This window comes from Martes martes (genome assembly GCF_963455335.1).
Source record: "Martes martes genome assembly, chromosome: 2".
Lineage (NCBI taxonomy): Eukaryota > Metazoa > Chordata > Mammalia > Carnivora > Mustelidae > Martes > Martes martes.
In genome coordinates this window covers 46,267,650-46,292,160 of record NC_137889.1, presented here as the reverse complement: position 1 = coordinate 46,292,160, position 24,511 = coordinate 46,267,650, and the positions used below count along the sequence as shown (strand labels likewise).

Below are 24,511 nucleotides of genomic sequence, written 5' to 3'. Positions count from 1 at the left end.
GCCTAATGTGGGGATCAATCCCACGACCCTGGGATCATGACCTGAGCTAAACCGCTTAACCGACTGAGCCACCCAGGTGCCCCTCTCTCTGCTTTTTGAAACACTCATAAATCTTTTGTATTTTAAGTTCTTTACTTTTGGGGAAAAGTTAACATTCCTAATAATCACTATTTTTAAAGATACTGCCTGGGAACCCCTGGCTGGCTCAGTCAGTGAGCATTCGACTCTTGATCTTGGGGATTCGAGTTTGAGCACCAGTTGGAGGTAGAGATTACTTAAAATTTTTAAAAAATATAATCTAAAAAAATTAAATAAAGATACTGCCTGTAACTATTTCTTTGGATAGTTATGACTTACATTTTGTCAAATGACAATTCCTTTTGAATTTGTTCTTCTCTAAATTCAGAATAATAAAACTATTAAGATATTTCTCATACCTACAATATTTTTGGGTTTATAAATGATCATTAGGCAACATAAAGATTATTAAAAATGTTTCTAAAAACAAGCCTGGGTGGCTCAGTTGGTTAAGCATGTGCCTTTTGCTCAGGTCATGATCCCAAGGTCCTGGGATGGAGCCCCACATCGGGCTTCCTGCTCAGTGGGAAGCCTGCTTCTCCTTCTTCCTCTGCCACTCTCCCTGCTTGTGTTCTCTCTCTTCTCTCAAATAAATAAAATCTTTAAAATAAATAAATTAATTAATAAAATGTTTTTAAAGGATTACAGAAATAGCAGCTTTGTTTGGCATCCTCCAACTTTTCACTAATTCAAAAGTATTGTGAGTTTTCTGCTTTATTAAAATTGGGTTAAAAGAAAAAAAAACTACCTGATAAAAAAAGTTCAGTCTTCGTAAATTAATCATGTGTCAGTTAAATATGTTAAAAGTAAATATGCTACAATGTTTGTGTATCTTTCAGGTTAAAGGAAACAAATATTCATATACAAAGACTAACACAACAGCTGTCTACAAAAAGATTTTTCCTCTAGGCTTAAATAAGCTTGTACTGGTGAAATTCGTAATACATTTTACAGAATAAACCCATGGCCTGATGATTTGTCAATTTCTCTTGGTCACGGCATGTTCTTACTTTCAGGATAATCAGTGACTAACTCTTTATAAAACTGATTATGTACTTTAGTACATAATCTTCCATTCTGACAATGCTGGTTAATATAACAAATAAACTGAAGCCCAGACTCAGCATCCACAAGAAATTTCTGTTTCTTCCTTACATTCACCTGAAGTGGCCAACTGTAATCTAAAGATCAGCAACTGAACTTTGTGGAGACCTATCAAAAGAACTTCTGTGAAGGTATCATGACTATTGATACTACAGAGAATAAATTATGTGTATTGCTGACATCATTGCCATGGTCAGACATTGTGGCTGAGTCTGAATTTCCAAAACTGTTTTGGTCCAAAAGCAGAAGACAATGTAAATAGACTATTTCCTTTTTTTTTTTTTTTAAGATTTCATTTATTTATTTGACAGAGAGAGACAGTAAGACAGGGAACACAACAGGGGAAGTGGAAGAGGGAGAAGCAGGCTTCCTGCAGAGCCCGGAGCCCAACGCTGGGCTTGATCCCAGGACCCTAGGATCATAACCTGAGCCAAACACAGACGTTTAAACGACTGAGCCACCCAGACGCCCCTAGACTACTTACTTTTAAGATCATCAGAACACAACCTCTGAGATGCTAGAAGCCACAGATTACCATGTACTTTGCATGATTTTGCCCTTTATTCTCTCGGCTCTTTTCTTCTCTCTCTGCTAGTTCAAGATTCCAGATGTCAATAAACACCCCGTCCATTATTCTTAGTATTACCAAGACCTTTATCTCTGACAATCATCACATACAGGACTAATTCTTCAGACACTGACAAGGTGAACAATCCATATCCAAAATTAAAGGGGAAAAAATGACTTGGTTAATAAAGGAAGATCCAAATAGATATGGAATACATAGAACATTATTTCAAACTTTAATAGTAACTCTTGTTTGAAGTTTTGTTTGTTGTAAATGCCATGCGTGTATGATCTCCAGGTTTTAAATGCTACAGTCACATATTATCATGTTAGATGATTTAACAAATCTAAGAAACAGAACAAAGTGGCCTGGTGCTTATAAAGGTCAAAATTACTACCATCAAAAGCTTGATAAACATTCACAACCTATCTAACAATGATACAGATCTTGACTGATCACTTCCCCTAAATGTTAAGTCTGTCAACGTCATTAACAAATGATCAAAAGCAGAAACTGAGGATTGAAAGAGAAACCACAAATTGCTCACAAACACTCAGAAATAACCCTATGATTTATAAAACAGATAAACTGAACCAAACCAAACCACAATGTGCATTACATACTATCCGAGCTCAAATCTTTTTAAATATTAGCTCATTATATTCCAATATCAAGACACACTGATATAACTGTAACTCCTGAGGGATCATGTGTTCTAAAGATAAAGCCACTGACTATTCCATCAACTCACCTAAATTACAGATTCTAGCCAATCCCCACCCAAACTACTAATTTCTACCCTAAAATCACTCCGTGACTAACTCCAGCTCCTAAAACCTTGTATATCTTCTTTGCTAACTCCCTCCTTCTGAAATGCCCCACAGTTATTCTGGTGTGTGCTATTCCCTGCTGTAGCAAGCTAAATCAAGAACTTATTTTCTGACCATAGATATGTTCCTGGTGGCCTTTCATGGTAGGCTTTAACATCCTCATGGCAGGCAACTAGCGGCCCAGAATTAGGAATAGGAAGAAGACTTTATGATATATACCTTTTAAAACTCTATACCATGTTATTTTATTACCTATTTAAAAGAATAAATAAAATAAAATCTACAAATGTATGTAATTCTATTATAAATGAATCAACCAACAGTAGTACTACCAATATCCAATCAGCTACAACTCATCCAGGAATCAGAGTATTGCTGGCTGTCGGCAGACAGAATTCATTACCTGTTTCAAAAAGGCTAAAAAGACGCCAAACCATTAATGGATCATCAATGGGTTACCAACAGATCTTTGTGTCAAAATTCAAAATCTCTTCCTGTTTGGAAGGTAAATCTAAATCAGCCAGCAGTTACAAGTGATAATTAGCTTTGCATCTTTTGTGGACAAATTTTTATTATACAGTGTGGAACAGCATAATGAATACCCACATAGCAACAATTATCAACCTTCAGCTAATCTTCAAACTGTTCTTAAAGATTTCTCTAAATCAAAGATACTATGTTATAATTCAATGCAAAAGATTTTTTTAAAAACTAAAGAGCACAAGTGCACCTTGATTTGGGGATCATGAGTCCAAGCCCCATGCTGGGCATGAAGCCTACTTAAAATTTAAAAAAATAATAATCTCGGGGCACCTGGGTGGCTCAGTGGGTTAAGCCTCCGTCTTTGGCTCAGGTCATGGTCTCAGGGTCCTGGGATCGAGCCCTACATCGGGCTCTCTGCTCAGCAGGGAGCCTGCTTCTCCCTTTCTCTCTGCCTGCCTCTCTGCCTACTTGTGATCTCTCTGTCAAATAAATAAATAAAATCTTAAAAATAAATAAATAAATAAAAATAAATAAATAAAAAAATAATAATCTTAAAAAGACTACAAAACATAAAATAAAAAAATAAAAAATAAATAAAATAAAAAATAAAAAACCAATAACTACCACAAAATAAAAACAAATCTCTTAGAGTGCCAAAAACAACTATTTAAAATTTTGGTATGTATCTTAACATCTTAATATTTAAACAAACTATTTTTTTTTAATATTTTATTTATTTATTTACTAGACAGAGATCACAAGCAGGCAGAAAGGCAGGCGGAGAGAGAGGAGGAAGCAGGCTTCCCGCTGAGCAGAGAGCCCGATGCGGGGCTCGATCCCAGGACCCTGGGATCATGACCTGAGCCGAAGGCAGAGGCTTAACCCACTGAGCCACCCAGGCCCCCTAAACAAACTATTTTATAATTACTTGTATTATACAACCCTGTAATCTTTTGAATTTTGTAACAAACTACTAAATTTTTCTCATACCAACAAATATTCTTCTGTAATTTTCAGACTCTCCATCATAGAGATAATATAATTCACCTACCCTGTTATTAAACATTGCAGTTATTTTTTCTTTGCTATCAGGAAAAACATAGCAACAAGTTACCTTTGTTCATACAAGTTCACATGTTTATCAACCATTTAAATGTATTTACTTATAAATTATCTATAAACATCATATCCTTTGCTCACTTTTCTTTCTTTTTCTGTGATTTGCAGTTAAATAAAATGATAACTAAAAACACACCCACATATTAAAGCTAGCAGTAAAGTGCAAATATTTCTTTCCCTACAGCACACTTTTAAAAGGCATTTCAACTCCAGGCAATGTTTTATTTTATTTACTTATTTATTTATTTATTTGTCAGAGAGAGAGCGAGCACACGCACAAGCAGGGGAAGCAGCAGCCAGAGGGAGAAGCAGGCTCCCCTCGAAGCAAGGAGCCTGATGCGGAACTTGATTTCAGGACTCTGAAATCATGACCGGAGCAAAAGGCAGATGCTTAACCAACTGAGCCACTCACGTGTCCCTGTTTTTCTTCTTTTTAGGCAATCTCTACACCCAATGTGGGACTTGAACTCACAACCCCAGTCGGTGGTATTCTCCACCGACTGAGCCAGCTAGGTGCCCTCACGCAGTATTTTTAAGTAAACTTTATCCTCCTAAAGTGAACTACTAATCCCTAGTACACAGGGAGTCTCAATTTATTTCCTTCTTTCAGGCTTTCAGTGCAACTTCATAATAGTCTATTAACTTAAGATCTCATTTTAACAAAAATAAGTCGTTTGCACCAATCCTGCAATCCTAATTTTAGGGTATAGTTTTCATATCTTCTTTTTTTAAAAAATAAACTTTATTGAGGTTTATTTAGGTACAATAAACTATATCCATTAAAGTGTAAAACTTGGTAAATTTTGACATATGTATATGTTTGTCAAAACCACAATCTTGATCAAATACAGAACATCTCCATTACTACCAAAAGATCTTCTCATCTGCCCCCAGTACCTCAACCACTCATCTGCTTTCTGTCACTAGACAAATCTGGATTTTTCTAGTTTTATATAAATGGCACTGTCCAGTATACAGTCATTTATGTCTGGCTTTTTTCACTAAGCATGTTTCTGTGATTCACCTATGTTATTGCATGTATCAGAAGTTTGTATGTTTTTATTGCCAAGTAGTACTCCATGGTGAGGATGTAACATATTATAGTTATCCATTTACCTGTTGGGTATTTCCTGGATTTTGCTATTATGACCAAAGCTGTTATAAACATATACACATAGATCTTTTGCTTTCATTTCTCTTGGGTAAATACTGAAGGGCAGAATGCCAGGGTAAAATGGAAGGTGCATAATTAACATATTAAGGAAATGTCAAATAATTTTGCCAAACAGTTATACAACTTTACAGTCCCACCAGCAGTGTATGAAAGTTCCACTTACTCCCTATCTTGTCAAAACTAGAAATGTTTAGTTTCAGACATTCTAATCCGTGGTGGTGGTATTTCATTGTAGTTTTAATTTTCATTTCCCCAGTAGCTAATGATGCTGAATATCTCCTTGGACACTACTGGCCAGTTGTATACTTTTGTTTATGATTTATCTGTTCAAATCTTTAGTCCATTTTTAAAACTCTGATTGTCTTATCAGTGAATTGTAAGTTCTTCACAAAGCTTTTTAAGATTTTATTTATTTATTTGAGAGCAAGCATTAGTGGGGGGGGCAGAGGAAGAGGGAGAAGCAGACTCCCCACTGAACGCAGAGTCTGACAATGACCCCCAGGACCCTGAGATCAAGACCTAAGCCAAAGGCAGATGCTTAACCCAACTAAGCCACCCAGGTGCCCCCTCCCACCTTTTTTTCCAATGTGGAGCCCAACAAGGGGCTTGAACTCAGGACCCTGAGATAGAGACCCGAGCCAAGATCAAGAGTTGGACACTTAGCCAACCAAGCTTCCCAGGTACCCCCTGCCTTTTCATTTTCTTAATGAAACATACTTAGAAGAACAAAAAATCTTAATTTCGATATAGTCCAATTATCAGTTTTTATAGTTCATTTTCTTTGTGACCTAAGAAAACTGTCTACTCCAAAGTCACAAAGATTTCTCCTATGTCTTGATTATTGCAGCTTTGTAGTAAGTCTTTAAATCAGGTAGTCTGAGTTTCTCAACTTTGTTCTGCCTTTTGAAAATTGGTTTGCTTATTCTCAGTCTTAGTCATTTCCATATAAACTTTATTTTTTCTAAAGTTTATTTATTTGTAATCTCTACAGCCAACATGGGGCCTGAAGTCATGACCTCAAAATCAAGAGTCTCCTGCTCTACCGACTGAGCCAGCCAGGTGCCCCTCTAAATAAATTTTAGAATCAGCTTACCAATTTCTATTTAAAAATCCCAGGATTTTGGGGCTGCCTGGGTGGCTAAGTTAGTTAAGCAACTGCCTTTGGCTCAGTTCATGATTCCGGAGTCCCGGGATCGAGTCTCACCTCGGGCTCCCAGCTCCATGGGGAGTCTGCTTCTCCCTCTGACCTTCTCCCTTCTCATTCTCTCTCTCAAATAAACAAATAAAATCTTAAAAAATTAAAAAGTAAAAATCCCAGGATTTTGATTGATATTGCATTTATTTATAAATCAGTTTGGGGAACTGACATCTTAACAATTTTGCATTGTCTGATCAAGGACATGATATTACTCTCCTTATAGTTAGGTCTTTAATTTCCCTCAGGAATATCCTGTAGTTTTCAGTAAAAAGATTTTATGCATTTTGTCACATTTACTCCCAAGTATTTCGTGGGTTTTAGAAATATTCTAAGTAAAAGTAAAAAAATTCATTTCCCAATTGTTTGCTGATAGTATATAAAAATACAATTGATTTTGGGGTGCCTGGGTGGCTCAGTGGGTTAAAGCCTCTGCCTTCGGCTCAGGTCATGATCCCAGGGTCCTGGGATCGAGCCCCATATCGGGTTCTCTGCTTAGCAGGGAGCCTGCTTCCTCCTCTCTTTCTCTGCCTGCCTCTCTGCCTACTTGTGATCTGTCAAATAAATAAATAAATAAAATCTTTTAAAAAATACAATTGATTTTTATATATTCACCTGTATCCTTTGACTTTGCTAAATTCTGTTACTAATGGTTATTTGGCAGATTACCTAAGACTTTTTACATAGTCTTGCAATTTGTAAATAGAAACATTTTTATTCCTTCCCTTCCAATCTATATGCCTTTTTGTTCTACTTCTTGCCCTATTTCAATGGAAACAACTAGTTACAATGCTGACCAGAAGTAGCAAGCAAGGGCATTGCTGCCTTATTCCTAATCTTAGGGGTAAAGCACTCAATATTTTACCATTAGGTATGAATTTGTTGTGGGTTTTTCTTAAACGATCATCAGTTGAAGAAGCTCCCCTATCCTATTCCTAGTTTTCTGAGGTTTGTTTAAATCATGAATGGGTACAGAATTTTTGTCAATTGGTTTTTCTGAATTTACTGAAGTAATCATATGAGTTTTCTCATATGGTTACCATGGTAGATTATACTGACTGATTTTCAAACCAACTCTGCATTCCTGGGATATACCCTACTTGGCAATTGTGTTGTTATTATCAGTACATTCAAGTTGCTGATACAAGTAGGTTAAAAATCTCTGACACAGAAGTAATTACTTATGTTGTACAAAATTGTCAAAACTATGGTATCCACAAAACCTTAGGTTTCAATATACGTTTTAGATTTTAATTTTCTTAACTGGAATTGCAATAATAAATACAGTGATCATGATATTTACTAGTTGTATGCTAACTACACAACAGGCATTATGCTAATGACTTCATATATATTCTCATTTAATCTAATAACACTTTATTAAGTTTTATTTTTTAAAATATGTTATTTATTTGTGAGAGAGAGAGAGGCAGACAGACCACAAGCAGGGGGAGCAGCAGGCAGAAGGAGAAGCAGGCTCTCCACTGAGCAAGGAACCCAATGTAGGACTCAACCCTAGACCCTGGGATCATGACCTGGGCTGAAGGCATATGCTTAACGAACTGAGCCACCCAGGCGTCTCTCTATTAAGTATTATTATCTCTATTTGACAGATGTGGCAACCAATGTTAGGGAAGTTAGAAAATTTGTCAAAAATCTCACAACTCAACGGGAGGAGGTGGAGTGTGATTCCAGGTCAGTTGATTCCAGAAACTAACCTCTTATCTCTTTTTTGCTATACTGCTTTAACAAACAATCTCAAACGCTTTTTCTTAATACATAATTCAAAGTAATATAACATGGGTTAGAATGAAAATAAGTTCCCTGAGAGCCCACTAAAGTTTAAATCCAAATGAGAACTATGTAGGCATAACACACAACAAATATGCAAGATATACTCTCATGGAAACTAATGAATTTTACACAATTCCAGACAAATTAGCTATAACTATCTCTTTTACATGCAACCCCCACCACCACCTAACAAAGTAAGTGACAGTGATTATTAGTGGTCATCTTGAATCCACTCTAATTCTTATGGAAGTACACAAAATCACTCAAAAACTTCATAACCAGGGGCACCTAAATGGCTTAATCTGTTAAGCATCTGCCAACATGGGGTGTCTTGTTCAGCAGGGAGTCTGCTTCTCGCTCTCCCTCTGCCCCTCCCCCCACTCACATGCGAGCTCCTCACACTCTCTCTCACTCGCTCGCTCTTTCTCTCAAATAAATAAATAAAACCTTAAAAAAAAAAAAAACTTCACACCTGGATTACATAAGGAATAGTGAGCAACTTGTGGCTCTATCATAAAAGAGAACAAAGATTTTAAAAAATAATAAATTACTAAATTTACCTTTCTAATGTCAACTTCAATATGTGAAACACATAATGCCACATGCTAAGACTTCACCATTCTTCTTCATAATGATGAAGTATTTTATTCTTTTATTATTCTACTTACTATTGCTGACCTCCTTAATTTAAAAGCAATAAACGTAAAGAAATTCAAAGACCACAGTTAAAACTACGTTTCTCTCTTCCTAATAACAAAAGCTAAGAAAGTTTGGGTACAATCACCAACTCTCCTGTTTCTCTATGAAACTCTGACATTTTAGCTTCATCTCCAACAATACCATTGGAGGAAGTTAACAATTCAAGTGTAATCATCCAGTGTCATCCTTTTAAAAGCTAAAAGACTAGGATAGTAACTGAAAAACAAAACATTTAATAATAATTCTATTTAGGGGGCGCCTGGGTGGCTCAGTGGGTTAAAGCCGCTGCCTTCGGCTCAGGTCATGATCCCAGCGTCCTGGGATCGAGCCCCGCATCGGGCTCTCTGCTTGGCGGGGAGCCTGCTTCCTCCCTCTCTCTCTGCCTGCCTCTCTGCCTACTTGTGATCTGTCTGTCAAATAAATAAATAAAATCTTTAAAAAAAAAAAAAAAAAAAAAATAATTCTATTTAGAATTGATCAAAGTTTCTATGCATAGACTTTATGGAACAGGATAATAATTATATTTGTTAAAGTCCAAAGTTCTGAAATACATAGGAGAAATAGAGCTGGAAGGGTTCTTTAAGTAAAATTCAAAAATACTAGGGAAGTAGTTAAATTATCCAATATTTATTTGGCCTTATTACATGTTCAACTTGTGTAAGTCATTTACAGATTATACAATTTTAACACATGGACTCTACCTAGAAGAACTTTATGTTCTTTTTTTTTTTTTTTTAAGAATTTATTTTTAAGGGGCACCTTGGTGGCTCAGTCAGTTAACATCTGCCTTCGGCTCAGGTCATGATCCCAGGGTCCTCATCAGGCTCTCCTCAGCAAGGAGCTTGCTTCTGCTTCTCCCTCTCCCTCTGCCTGCTGCTCCCCCTGCTTGTGCTGTCAAATAAATAGTCTTTAAAAAATAAATTTAAAAAAGGTTTTATTTTTAAGGAATCTCTACACTCAACGTGGGACTCAACCCTTGAAGATCAAGAGTTGCATGCTCCAATGACTGAGTATGCCAGGCTCCCCTATGTTCTATTTAAGTAGAAAAAATAACTCATATTCAAATCACAAGATTTAATATGAACATAGAACAGTTAAACAATACACTGTATGGTACAGACTCTAAGTAGGGAAGACTATAAAGGGGTATAAGTGGTGGCTACAGAAATTAAGGAAGGACATCAGAAAATTGGGACTTGAGGGGCACATTGCTGGCCCAGTTGGTTAAGCATCTGCCTTCGTTTCGGGTCGTAATCCCAGGGCCCTGGGATGGGCCCCGCATCAGGCTCCCTCCTCAGCAGGGATCTGCTTCTCCCTCTCCCTCTGTGCTCTCTCTCTCTCTCTCTCTCTCTCTCAAGTAAATAAATAAAATACCTAAAACACAAAACAAAATAAACAAACAAAAAAAGCTGAGACTTGAGCTGTGTCTTCTCAAAGTTCCAAAGCCACTTCCACATTTTCAGATAATTGTTATAGCAGTATTTTGCCCTTGGCACCAAAATAAAATAAATAAAAGGTATACTAAAAGAGAAAAAAGAAGAAATTCCAGACATACACATAATATACTGTATGTATGGATATTTTTTTTTTGAAAGATTTTATTTATTTATTTGACAGACAGAGATCACAAGTAGGCAGAGAGGCAGGCAGACACAGAGGAGGAAGCAGGCTCCCCGCTGAGCAGAGAGCCCGATGCGGGGCTCGATCCCAGGACCCTGGGATCATGACCTGAGCTGAAGGCAGAGGCTTAACCCACTGAGCCACCCAGGCGTCCCATGTATGGATATTTTTTAAAAAAGATTTTATTTATTTGACAGAGAGAGAGAAATATCACAAGTAGGTAGAGAAGCCGGCAAAGAGAGAGAGCGAGCGAGCAAGCTTGGGCTTCCCGCCAAGCAGAGAGCGGGGCTCAATCCCAGGACCCCAAGATCATGACCTGAGCCAAAGGCAGAGGCCCAACCCACTGAGCCACCCAGGTGCCCCTGTATGGATATTTTTAATGAAATATTTCAAAAATAATTTTATATAAAATGGTATAGGAAACAAATACTACAAATGTTGCTACCTACCCATGAACCTACCATGTAGATTTAACATACTAAGTTTGCCATATCTGTTTCAAATATATTTTTTTAAGATTTTATTTATTTACTTGTCAGAGAGAGAGAACACAAGCAGAGGAAGCCTCAGACAGGGAGCAGAGCAGGGAGCCTAATGCAGGACTCAATCCAAGACTCTGCGATTATGACCTGAGGGGAAGACAGGAGCTCTACCGGCTGAACCACCCATGTGTTCTGAGTTTCAAAAAAAATTTTTTTTTATTCATTTGAGAGAGATACAGAGACACAGACAGAGCACAAGCAGGAGGAAAGACAGAGGGGGAGGGAGAAGCAGACTCCCCACTGAGCAGAAAGCCCGATATGGGGCTCCATCCCAGGACCTGAAGATCATGACCCAAGGTAAAGGCAGACACTTAACTGTCTGAGCCACCCAGGCGCCCCTTGAGTTTCAAATATTTTTAAGAACTAAAAAAAATATTGCAGTTATAACTGAGCAACTTCCATCTGAGTCCTTCCTCTCCAGAGGTAATTACTACATTTAAGTAGTTGTATATCCTTCTGACATGTATATAATTTGTTACAAATATATCTACACATAACATAGTACATTTTAAATTTTATATACATGGTATCATACTGTGTATCCTTTTGTAACTTGCATTTTTATACTCAACACTACTTTCCAGATATATTTAAAATGGGGCCACAGTATCCATTTTTTCTCCCATATTTTTTTTAAGTTCCATAGCTGATTCTGATTAGTGACCAGAGTTGAAAGTTATCATTCTAAGCCTATATATATTATCCAAGAAAGCTTTTAGTGCTCCAAAATTGCTAACACATTTTATTATTATTTTCAAGTAAGCTCTATGTCCAACATGGGGCTTGAACAACACCCCGAGATCAAGAGTTAACAGGCTCTACTGATTTAGCCAGCCAGGTTCCTCTGGTAACACATTTTAACTTGGCTTTTTACCACAAGTCAGTTGCTGCTACATTACCTTATTTCAATAAAAAATTATTTAACAGTGCTTCCAACGCAGAAGCAAAAAAACTAATCAAACCAGGTGTACACATGATTCAAAATAATAAACAAACAATAAAATTGGTTTCTTGAAGGGAATGGGTGTGGCTACAAAGGGGCAATAACACAGGCATCTCGTGGTGATGTTTCTTTTTAAACATCTTCATTGTGCTGGTAGTTATACAAGTCTACACATGTAGAACTGCATAGAGCTACAGACACATGCATGTGCACACAAATTCACATATAACTGGTGAAACCTGAATAAACTCTATGGACTGTGCCAATGTCAGCTTCTTGGTTTGGTATAATTTTGGTAGTGTGGGATGTTGACACTATGGAGGACAGAGACCTAGGAGAGGAAGTATAGGACCTCCCTGTACATTTCTTCACAACATCCTGTGAATCTAAAAGTAAAAGCTTAATACATTTTTGAAACTAAGTTTCTAAACCTGAAGAAATTCTGCAGCCTTTCACAGGCAGTATCAGTATCCTGCTACAATATACACCTACTACATAAGTGATTATTTTTAGGTAAATATACTTAACATCGGATGCAAATCTGCATAAAAGAGAAAGAAAACATTGGTGATGACCACTTTAATCCTACAGTAAGTGTGAAAGATAAACCTTAAAAGTTACTGACCTATAAGTTATTATTTTTAGATTATTGTGTGGTCTTACCCTCACAGGACACTAGGATTTACCTAAATAGCTATCTCTGTTCACTACAAATAACCCTGCTTTCATTCCTATTTTAAGCCAGCAAGCCTGCCCTACTTTTGCAGACTTATTTCCTAATCTACTCACCTGCTTTTCCAATCATGAACCAGTTAAACACCGCTGAAGAGGTTATGTTAAATATTATTACTGAAAGTCGTAAGTAGCTTTCAGATCCTCTCGTAACCTATTAGAACAAGTAATTTTATTTCACGGTCTGACACAGATCTTCGAGATATTCCCTCTCTTCTTTGACAGTCATAGAGCATACTTTCATAGTACTGGGAACTAGCTCTCCCAGAACTAATTAAGTAATAACCACTATCAGTGATAGTCTGACAGAAACAATAAGTTTACAGTGACATCATATGTTTTCAATAAAACAGTGTCCAAAAGTAAAAATAAGTAGCCTCCCTTCATGGATAAATCCACCAATTACCTTTATTACTCTGGCCATTCATTAAAACTATCCTACTTTACTTATGTTTTTAAAAATTTTTATTTAGTTCTTTATTTTATCCTATTTTATTTTTAAACCTCCACAAAGCCTTAGGTCACCAGAACAAAATGTACCTATGGATACACACAAAAACTCACAAGTTAAGTCTTATCTCTTTAGACTACTGATCAACAAAGCTCAAACTTGAAACGATTATCAATTTGTAAAGTGAGGGAGCAAACCCTTCATACCATATATAGTCTGCCATTTAGTCATCTGCTCTTCTTGGTGCTATTAGTCATAGGAAGCTCCATAGTTCTGATTTTCTATCACACTTTTGGGAGGCCATTATATGCTATACTGAGTACTTTCCAAGACAGTATTTAAGCTTCTAAGTATAAAGAGAAACATGTTGCTTCTAATAGGGATTCATTGGATATTTGTTTATGCATGTTTATGATTTCTAAAATTCTATTTATACTATAGACAAGGAAATTTTCACCATTTTTCTTTTCTTTTCTTTTTTTTTAAGATTTTATTTGTTCAGGGGCGCCCGGGTGGCTCAGTGGGTTAAAGCCTCTGCCTTCGGCTCGGGTCATGATCCCGGGGTCCTGGGATCGAGCCCCGCATTGGGCTCTCTGCTCAGTGGAGAGCCTGCTTCCCCCCAACTCTCTCTCTCTCTCTGCCTGCCTCTCTGCCTACTCGTGATCTCTGTCAAATAAATAAATAAAAATCTTAAAAAAAAAAAAAAAGATTTTATTTGTTCATTTGACAGAAATCACAAGTAGGCAGAGGCTGGCAGAGAGTTGGGGAGTTGCTGAGCAGGGAGCCCGATGAGGGGCTCGATACCAGGACCCTGAGATCATGACCTGACCGGAAGGCAGAGGCCTAACCCACTGAGCCACCCAGGCGACCCTTTCTTTTCTTTTAAAGATTTTATTTACTTATTTGACAGAGAAAGACAGCAAGAGAGGGAACACAAGCAGGGGAAGTGGGAGAGGGAGAAAGAGGCTTCCCACTAAGCGGGAAGCCCGATGTGGGGCTCCATCCCAGGCCCCTGGGATCACGACCTGAATGGAAGGCAGATGTTTAACGATCAAGCCACCCAGGCACCCCACCATTTTCTTATTAAGCATTTTAGGTTTAAATCCTTTAAAAACCTCATAAGGAGACTACAGTTGGAAAGTATAAAACAACACTCTTAGGGTATCTGGGTGGCTCAGAAACTAAGCATCTGACTCTTTGTTTCGGCTCAGGTCTAATTTCATGGGTCCTGAGATGGAGGCCTACATTGGGCTCCCCACTCAGGAGCAAGTCTGGTTGAAGATTCCCTCCCTCTGTCAGTCAATCAGAAATTGCTAAACAAAATAAGTCAACCAGAAAAAGACAATTATCATATGATCTCACTGATAGGTGGAATTTGAGAAACAAGGCAGAGGATCATAGGGGAAGAGAGGAAAAAATGAAACAAGACAAAACCAGAGAGGGAGACAAATCACAAGAGACTCTTAACCTCAGGAACAAACTGAGGACTGCTGGAGTGGAGGAGAGTGGGAGGGATGGGGTGGCTGGGTGATAGACATTGGGAAGAGTATGTACTATGGTAAGCACCGTGAATTATGTAAGACTGATGAATCACAGACCTGTACCCCTGAAACAAATAATACAGTATATGCTAATAAAAAAAAAAGGTTCTGGGGCGCCTGGGTGGCTCAGCCAGTTAAACTACTGCCTTCGGCTCAGGTCGTGATCCCAGGGTCCTGGGATGGAGCCCCTTGTAGGGCTCCCTGCTCAGAGGGGAGCCTGCCTCTCCTTCTCCCTCTGCCCTCCCCCTGCTTGTACTCTCTGGCTCTCTCTATCTCTGTGTCAAATAAATAAATAAAATCTTTTTTAAAAAGAAAAAAAAAAATTCTCTCCCTCTGCCCCCAACCCCCCAATAAATAAATAAATACATACATAAATAAATCTTTTAAAAAAATACAACACTCTCAAAACTTCATTTCACCTAGGCCACTTAAGAGTCAAACAGATCTAAAAACTAATAATAAAGTCAAACAGATCTGCTATAAAATCTCATTAACATTCAAGATTAACTCATTTAATAAAGAACAGCTAACTAAGGGCATTATGCTAAGCACCTTACATACAATATGAAATGCAATCTTTAAATTCTGAGGTAGGTACTGTTATTTTCCATTTTAAACTGAAAGCAAGGCAAATAAATGACAAAAGTCATACAGCTAGTAATTAGCAGAGCCTGTGCCCTTTTCTACACTGTCTCCCATAAAATAAGCTTCTTATGCTTTTACTTAAACATTTACTAACCACCTATATACTAAGCAATATATTCAGCATTAATTATATAATATATTACATTAATTATAATTCAATCCTTGAAAGGCAAGGAATATACAGTGCAGTATAAATAAATAACATAAAAATATTTAGAGAAATGTGAAAAGCAATGAGACTGCTCACAGGAGCATATAGGAGGCAACAGCTTCTGCGGCTGCTGCTAATAATGATGATAGCAGCTAACGTACTGAGCACTTACTAGGCACCTGTCATTGCACTTTGTGGGGTTTATTTAATCCTTACAACTATCCTATAAACTAGGTTCTATTATCCCTTTAATTCAGATAGGGAAATTGAGCAAAAACAAGATTAAGTGACTGGTCAAAGGTCAGACTGCTACTAAAAGAGGCAGAATTTGAACCAAGGTATGTCTGATTTCAAGGCTGTGTTCTAAAACCATTATCTGTAAGGCTGCTTAGCAGTAAAGGAGAAAAAGCTTCTTAGATGTCCTCTTGGCTAAAGCTTGAAAGATAAATAGGGGCTGGCCAAGTTGGGGCACAAGATTCTACATAAAAATAATGCAAAGAACCCATTCATAGATATAAAATTTCAGGGCATTCTGGGGAACTACAAGTAGTAGTAAAGTAAGTTTGGGAACAGGGATATGAAATGAGGAGAAAGTAACACAGGATTGGAGGTTTAGCATGAAAAGAACTATACATCAACAAAATTAGAATTTATCCTATGGCAGAACTTGCTCAAAGGATTTCAAGCGCAAGAATAATCCTTTATCCACAGATCATGATGGCACCATGGACATTAAATGAAATACCCCTAACAAGAGGCTACTGCAATAGTATAGGCAAAATGTCAGAGAGGAAGAGGATGTAGAAGGTTCTGTACAAACCAAAAATCCACAGAACTGAGTCTAGTAGCACTGGATGTGAAGTGAAAGGGATAGGAAAGAGTCTGGCCTGACTCCCAGGCTTGTCATCTGAGCCACTGACTAAATGGGCAAGTGGTGTGATTAACAGGGATGGGAAATACTCTTAGAAAATCCTTTCTATCTCCTCTGCTTATTAGTGCTTTTTAATATTTACTTTATCCCTCTACCAACCTTTTCCACTTTTTTAACAATCTCTTCAATAAAATAAAAACAAGTCTGTCTCACTGTCATAATATCTTTATGATATTTGAATCATCTGTAATTCTAAGTCATATTTATAAGCCAATTAAGCTTTGGGGTTTTTTTTTAATAGATAGCTATCAAAAATAATCTTTTTTAAAAAGAGTTTATTTATTTATTTGACAGAGAGAGACAGCAAGAGAGGGAATACAAGCAGGGAGAGTGGGAGAGGGAGAAGCAGGCTTCCCGCCAAGCAGGGAGCCTAACGTGGGGCTCCATCCCAGGACCCTGGGATCATGACCTGAGCCAAAGGCAGATGCTTAACAACTGAGTCACCCAAGAACCCCAGCCATCAAAATAATCTTGCTGTTCCCTTAATGAAATCACCATCAACTGCCCTAACGGTTTTCGGCTACCCCTCTTCTCCTCTTCCTCCTTTTACCTCTTCCAATTCTTTGACGCTCCTAATTTTACCCACCTGTCTACTCCTCAGTCAATTATACTTTGGTTTTCTCCATCCTTACTTCTGCATGTTTTTCCAAACCCTATGTAGCTAAAACAACTTCTTTTTCTGCTAAACAAGTTACCTCCACTTCACATCAGGTATAATATACTTTTTTTTTTTTCTAAAAATTTTATTCATTTATTTGACAGAGAGAGACACACCAAGAGAGAAAACACAAGCAGGGGGAGGGGGTGAGAGAGGGAGAAGCAGGCTTCCCACCAAGCAGGGAGCCCTATGTGGGCTGATCCCAGGACTCTGGGATCATGACCTGAGCAGAAGGCAGATGCCTAAGGACTGAGCCACCCAGGTGCCCCTAGGTATAATATACTTTAAAACTCATTTTCTTCTTTTTAGCTTTTCCTCACTAAGACACTACCAAATCCTTAAATATGATGGTGGCCTTTCCCAAGCCTAGCTGTTCTGAGGCAATTATTAATTGCATTTTTTCATTTTTATCTCTCACCAACTTTATTATATTTTGAAAAACTGTAATCCTATTAAGAAAGTGAAAGAACAGGGGTGCCTGGCTGGCCCAGTCAGTGGAACACATGACTCTTGATCTCAGGGTTGTGAGTTCAAGGCCCAGGTTGGGTGTAGAGATTAATTAAAAATAAAATCTTTAATAATAAAAAGAAAAGCAAAAAATTAAAAAACCCATATAAACCCTTGGTAAATCCATTCTCATAATACAAAAAAAGGCAAGAGGGGACAAGAGCTGTGGAAATAAATGAGGCACAGGTACCAGAGACTGAAACAGGGTTCAGGGTAATCTTGTGAAAATAGCAATTTTTGTCCATACTATTCTTAAAAATCTTTTAAGAAAGCCATAGCTGCACTATTCTCACCGGCAGATATTAAAGAACCAGTAGCCTCTGTGTGGTACAAATGACACAGTACATCCTGTGAATATACAATACACTTGAATTCCACAAATGAATGGGAGAAATCTATGAGCATCTTACTGAAAAGAAGTCTGACTTTTCTGTGAAACACCATTTGGCTACCAAAAATGGATTCTCCACATCTGTCATGTAATTCTTAGTGAAATTTCTTTGTTGCTTCTGAAAAGATTCAGCCCAGGGGAATAAATCATTTTTTTAAAATCACTGTCAAAGAAAAAAAATCCTCTCAAATAGGGGGAAAATAAAAAAAAACTTGGAAACAAAAAACAAAAAAAAAAAGAAAGAGGGCGCCTGGGTGGCTCAGTGGGTTAAAGCCTCTGCCTTCGGCTCAGGTCATGATCCCAGGGTTCTGGGATCGAGCCCCGCATCGGGCTCTCTGCTCAGCAGGGAGCCTGCTTCCTCCTCTCTCTGCCTGCCTCTCTGCCTACTTGTGATATCTGTCTGTCAAATAAATAAATAAATATTTTTAAAAAAAAAAAAAAAAGAAAGAAAGAAAATCAAGCTGAAAGATTTTCACAATTCAGTCATTTGAGTTTCTGGGTTTTTTCTACTCTAGAAACCAGTAGTGATGCCACAGTGCATACTGCCTATTCTAGAGGCGCTACAGAACTGTTACTTTAAAAACAAAAAGAAACAAAGGAGCACTTGTTGGCATACACTGCAGATGGCTCTCCATAAACACTTAATGAATGAATGAAATCATAACAATTTTTATATTTTTAAACATAAAATAAACACCATCAACTGCTAGGGAAGAAACCAGCTGCTAAGAAAGTACTAGACAGAACTGTCCTGTTCTCTTCATGTTGTTACACATGGGATTCCACCCGGATATCCTTTAAATCATAGAAGAGGATGGGGTCCCTTTGGGTGCAGTAATTACTTAAAAATAAAAAAAATAAATTGCAGAACAAGTATTTTCCTGACTGGAACTGTTTTCCAACTTATTATTTCACATAATTTCTAATTCTGATATTTTCCAAATGTTAATGATTTCTCAAAAAAATGTTAATGAGGGGCGCCTCGATGGCTCAGTCCATTAAGCAACCAATTCTTGATTTCCGCACAGGTCATGATCTCAGGGCTGTGAGATGGAGCCCTGCGCTGGACTCTGTGCTCTGCCTGGAGTCTCCTCGGATTCTCTCTCCTCTCCCTCTGCCCCTCCCCACACTCATGCGCTCTCTAAATAAATAAATCTTTTTAAAAATGTTAATGTTTTCTCTACTAACCACTTATGTAGAAACTGACCTATTATCAAACTACTATCATGTTTCATAATACAACCTGTCTTAAGCTTTTCATGTCAGTTATATCTTTGCGTGGTTCAGATGCTTGACAAAGAAGGTATTATTAACCTTATTTTGCCCATGAGATTACTGAAGGAAAAAAAAAGGGAGAGAGTTTAAGTGAAAAAGCAAGGTTAAAAAAAAAAAAAGGCAAGGTCATAAGTAAGCTCCTGCTGCAGTAAAACCTAGGTTTTCTGACCATCAGTCTAGTACTTCTTCATTTTAGGAAAGTTTCTGTTTAAAGGACACTTAAAATACTAGTCACTCCCTCCCACTATTCTCCAAGATTTGTTCAAACCAAACAATTAAGTAGACTTTAAAGTTAACAGGAAATGACAGAACCAAAAATAACTGGGGTGTGGTCTCACCTCTGAAAAGATTTCCAGCTGTGAATAAATGCAGACAACTCTGGCCAGTCAAGATAACATCAGATCAGGATTTAGTACCCAATACAATGGACCTTAGCTACACATACAGTAACACCTTACTTTCTTAGAACAAACCTCAACTATTCCAAACTCTGGAAAACCCAGAAAAAAAATCAACGTAAGTCACAGAGAAGCCAAGATTGCTGTGGTCAAGTTCTTACTCTACAGTTTTTATATTTAAGATAAATCCACACATTCTAAGTAAGGGTTTGAAATCATTATACTTCATTTATTTAAGAGTAATCTTATAAGTATACAACATGCCAAAAAAAAATAAGTATACAACATGCAGTAATTTATAATTTGGCCAAAAAACATAAATTATACAGACTATAAGAGTGTTTACTTAACTGTGAGCATGCCTAGCAATAAGACAGCACCTACCTTTTAACTATGTTTCATTTCACTTTACTTCTATATTTAAGGGTCTGAAAGGGTTATTTTAAGATTTCCTTTATATCTTATGGCATCTTATGGTGGAAATTACATGCTACAATGGCGATCAGAATTTGAGATTCCTAAAGGTCTGAGGACTGCCACTAAGCTTCACTGAGATCCTATTTCTTCTAACTTGACACACAATTCTGGTTTATCTGGTTTCCCTGCCTACTTCAGCTTAGAAATAGCAGATTAGAAGGGCATATTTTGACAGATAAAGAACAGTACTGGAAGAGATAAAAAACAGACAAAAGCATTAAACAGTATAGCAGTAAGCAGTCATTTTGGTACAGGAGGAAACTGCCAACACCCTTAAACAGCAGAATGCACCAGCCATGTTAACAGCACAGGACAGAAATTAATGTACACAACTGACCTTGATTAATCAAAAAAGGTTATGTTTAGTATACTCTTCATCTTAAGAGAAGGTTTAAACTATCTTAAAAGAAGATTTACACTCTTTTATATACTATAAAAACTGACATTAAAAAGATCAAAATTACTCAACAAAGGACTAAAAAATGTCAGTTAAATGAACAATTCACTTCAATCCTCAATAATACCAGATGATCTCTGAGTAGATATATCTCAAAAACCCCATTATATCTACTGAACATTATATAATGTAGGTAATCAGTGTTTATGATCATCACTTATGATCTTGACTTTTTAGAGGGGAAGAAACAAAGTTACACACTAAAATTAACAGTGTAGAAAATCAACATTTATGATGATCCATTTTTTAGGGAGAAAAATATTTAAGTTAAACACTAAAATTCTCTCCCTTCACTGAACATTCAATAGGCTTTTCCACTTAAAAAAAAAAAAAAGTATTGTCACCAATCTTCGTTTCCTTTCTCCTTCTAATTACCAAAACGAAAACATAAAAGTATTTTAATAGTTTTGCCCACTTACACTTAACCCCCTTATCCAGAAGCCACTAACAGCTCGCTTAGGTGTATACTCCCTTCTTATAAAATAGTGCTTTCAACCCCATAGTTAAAACTCAAGAGCAAAGAGTTGTACCTAAGTGTTACCGCTGAACAAAAGAAGTGCATAAATTAGTAGTTACGTTTAAACCAGTATAAGTAGTTTAAGACTCGAAACAAGTACAACGTAAAACCCTACAGTAAGGAACATTTTAGTTTGGGTTAGATATCTGAATGAGAGAACATCCTTCTTCAGGTCTCTACAGCCGAAAAATAAAATAAAGCACCAACATCAAGTCAAGAGATTAAGTCCCTTTCTTTCACACATCACAAAATGGATTTATTTGTGTTTATTTCACCAAACTGTTCCTTTTAATAACAGCAGTGACTTGGGGTGATCTGTAGAAAGTGGGCCAAAAGGTACATGGTAAACGTCCTTTAAAAAAGGGGTGGGGGAGGGGCGAGATCATCCGACCCTAAAGAAGGGGAGCGGCAGGAAGATGTGACTTGGAAGAATCTACTGAAGTCCCTGCGCACATCACCCTAGATGGCTTCACCAGATGAAAGACGAGAAAAGAGGAATCGTTTCTTTTTAAAAAGATGGGGATCCCGGCCCTTTGGGGCGGCGGGAGAAGAAATCCCCACCCCGCCTGCAGGTCCCGCACTACGGGAGATAAAGCGGCAATCTCCAGCTCGCGGCGGAGCGAGCTGCCGCAGAAAACGCCCCGGCCCGGCCCCGCAGGGCTCCCCTCCCCTCTCTCACACCCCCTCCCGGTCCTCCCCGCGGACCGTCGCAGCCGGGGTCCCCCGCCGCCCTCCCGCCGCTCCACCCCTCCCCCGCTCCCCGCCCTCCGTCCCCCCGCCGTCTCCCCGCCAAAGGCCGTTTCCCGCCGGGGGACGACGAGGGCCCGGCCCGTCCGGCACCTTTGATGACGCGTTCGGTGGTGGAGAGGTGGTGGTTCCTCCCGGACATGGTCCCCTCGGCCTCGTCCCGGCTCCAGGCGACCGCCAGACGTGCACCTCCGCCTTGGTGTCCAGCGGTGTCAGCTCCCAGGGGCCAGTCAGCCCGCCGTGCTCCGGCCCCGGCTCCTCCGAGCGGCCCAGGTACCAGAAGGAGGAGGCCACGGCAGCCGGGCCTCGAACCTCGCTGACACGATGCGGGCCCACTGGCCGCTCCCTCCTGAGGAGCCGAGTCGGGAGCGCGGGTGGCTCGGGGAGGCAACCCGGGCGGCCGCGGCTGTTCGCGGCCCGGTCCCGCGTGCGCGCGCGCGCTCCCTCCCGCACGCAGCTCTCCCAACTTCCCGGCGGCCCGCGCGCGCTGCCGCAGCCGCCGCCGCCGCCAAAGCCCAGCTCGCCGCCCGGCGGCCCTGTTCGGCGCGGCCACCTGACCTCCCGCCCCCTCCCCTCGGCAGTCGCCCACCCCGACTCTCCCCTTCCTCCCGAGGCCCGCGCAGCCGCACTCCGTGCTCGCGTGCTTCCTCTCTCCCCTCCTGCTTCCGACGGTCAGTTTCCACTTCTCCTCAGCCTGCCCTCCTCGCTGCAGGCTCCCCCTGGGCTGCCCGCCGCTGCCCCGGCCCACAGCACCTACCAGCGGCCCCTGGGTCCGGCACGGAAAGCCCCGGCGAAGCAGCGGCCATCTTGTGACCCGACCGCGGAGACCGAGCCCCGGCTCCCGGGGCCGCGAGCCTCTTGTCACCCTCACCCCGGGGCCACCTTGCCGAGAGCCCTTGTCTTCCCAGACACTCCTCACGGGAGTCCTCCCTCCTTTTCTTCTGGTCTTCCACCCAGTCGGTCTCTAGGGAGTCCCCGTCAAGCTGACCACGCTCCTTCCCGCAGTTTCTCCTTCCCCACCCCATTCACCAAACTCATTTAAGCCCTCATTTCAGTTTTCACATTTGTTGAGTGCAGTTAGTATAGGAAGAAGTCCGTTCGTGTCCGTGCCGGCTCCGCCTCCTCACTTCCTTTCCACCTCTAAGAGAAGGGAGAGCAGCAACTCTAGGGACCTCCAGTGTGCAGGGAACCGACCTTCCTATAAGCCCTGTGGGTCACCTACTCTGCTAGAAGCGCCCCCCGTTCTTCCCGTTCCATGCGGTGACAGTACCTGCCGCCCCGCTCAGGCTTACTGTGGGACACGATGGGCAAGTCTCTAGAGAGTCCCGACAATCTAGCTCATCTCTGGGTTAAAAACTGATCTTTTCTTTCCTTAAACTGTAAACTTAGAAACTGTCTTACTATGACTGTCTTCCCTCACCGAGTATAGTGCCTGGCAAAGTCAAAAAGTATTTTGAGTTTAGCCATGATAATGTAATATCGAAACTGAGATCCAAGGAAAAAGAGACAATCCAGTCTTAACAGTTACTGTTGTGGCCAATAAGTCTTATGTGGTTACACACATTTAAATTAAATAGAATTAAAAATTTGAATATTCAGTTCCTCAAGTGCAGTAGCCACATTTCAAGTGCTCAGTAACTACCTGTGGCTAGTGGCTACCTTATTGGACATGGTAGCATAGGACATTTCCATCATAGCAGAAAGTTCTTTTGGACAGCTCCCACTTAAAAGATTAGAAGGGTTAAAGCCTAAATCTCCATTAATATAGATTTATGTATTAGGAGGAGACCTGGGGATATACTCTGGAGTCATCCCCTGAATTAAATCTTGGAATTTTGACCTAAGGCCATTCGCAGTAACCCCAATGAGGCAGGAGCACCTTGAAAGCTGGATTTAATTTGGTTCTGTTTCCTTGGGTTTTGACATCAGGTTTCCACCCAAGGGAATTGTTCAGATATCCTGAGGAAGTTCTTCATTTAAGAAGTAATGAGAACTCCACACTTCTATCAAACAGAGCAAATTTCTAAAGGGCAAAATAAATTGGTCCCTGCAGTTCTTCATCTGGAAGAACAGGATAGCTAAAAACAAAAATACTAAGCAAACATTGGAAACCGCTGTGAAGAGATGGATTTTTCAATAATAATAGTAGTAGTGGGACATTATCATTTGGATCTCAAGTTGGAGCCACTCTATAACATCAAACTATTTTATTTTTTTACTTTTTTAAGATTTTATTTGAGCCCCAACATGGGGCTCAAATTTATAACCCTGAGATTAAGGGGTGCATGTTCTACTGATAGCCACCCAGGAGCCCCAAAGATTTTTGTTTTACTTATTTTCTTTGAGATTTTACTTTTGAGGTGCTTGGGTGGCTCAGTTAATGTCTGCCTTCAGCTTAGGTCATGATCCTGGGGTCCTGGAATGCAGCACCCAGGTGCCCCTGGAAAACATTTTTAAAAGGTGATACTGGGGGGACGCCTGGGT

The 24,511-nt window shown here is 39.5% G+C and overlaps 1 protein-coding gene across 5 annotated transcripts in view; it reads right to left on the bottom strand.

Annotated features, from left to right (window-relative positions):
- The window catches only part of PPP3CC (protein phosphatase 3 catalytic subunit gamma), a 100,022-nt gene extending 76,878 nt beyond the window's left edge, over window positions 1–23,144 (bottom strand). For 3 of the 5 annotated variants that reach the window (XM_080796514.1, XM_080796515.1, XM_080796517.1), the window contains exon 1: window positions 22,121–22,592. In XM_080796514.1, the coding sequence (XP_080652640.1) occupies window positions 22,121–22,169 (49 nt within the window). In that variant the 5' untranslated portion in view covers window positions 22,170–22,592. Of the gene's footprint in view, window positions 1–22,120; window positions 22,593–22,784 lie in introns of those variants that run through there. The other 2 variants (XM_080796516.1, XM_080796518.1) reach the window with 2 other exon arrangements.
- Between the last annotated feature and the right edge of the window lie 1,367 nt (window positions 23,145–24,511).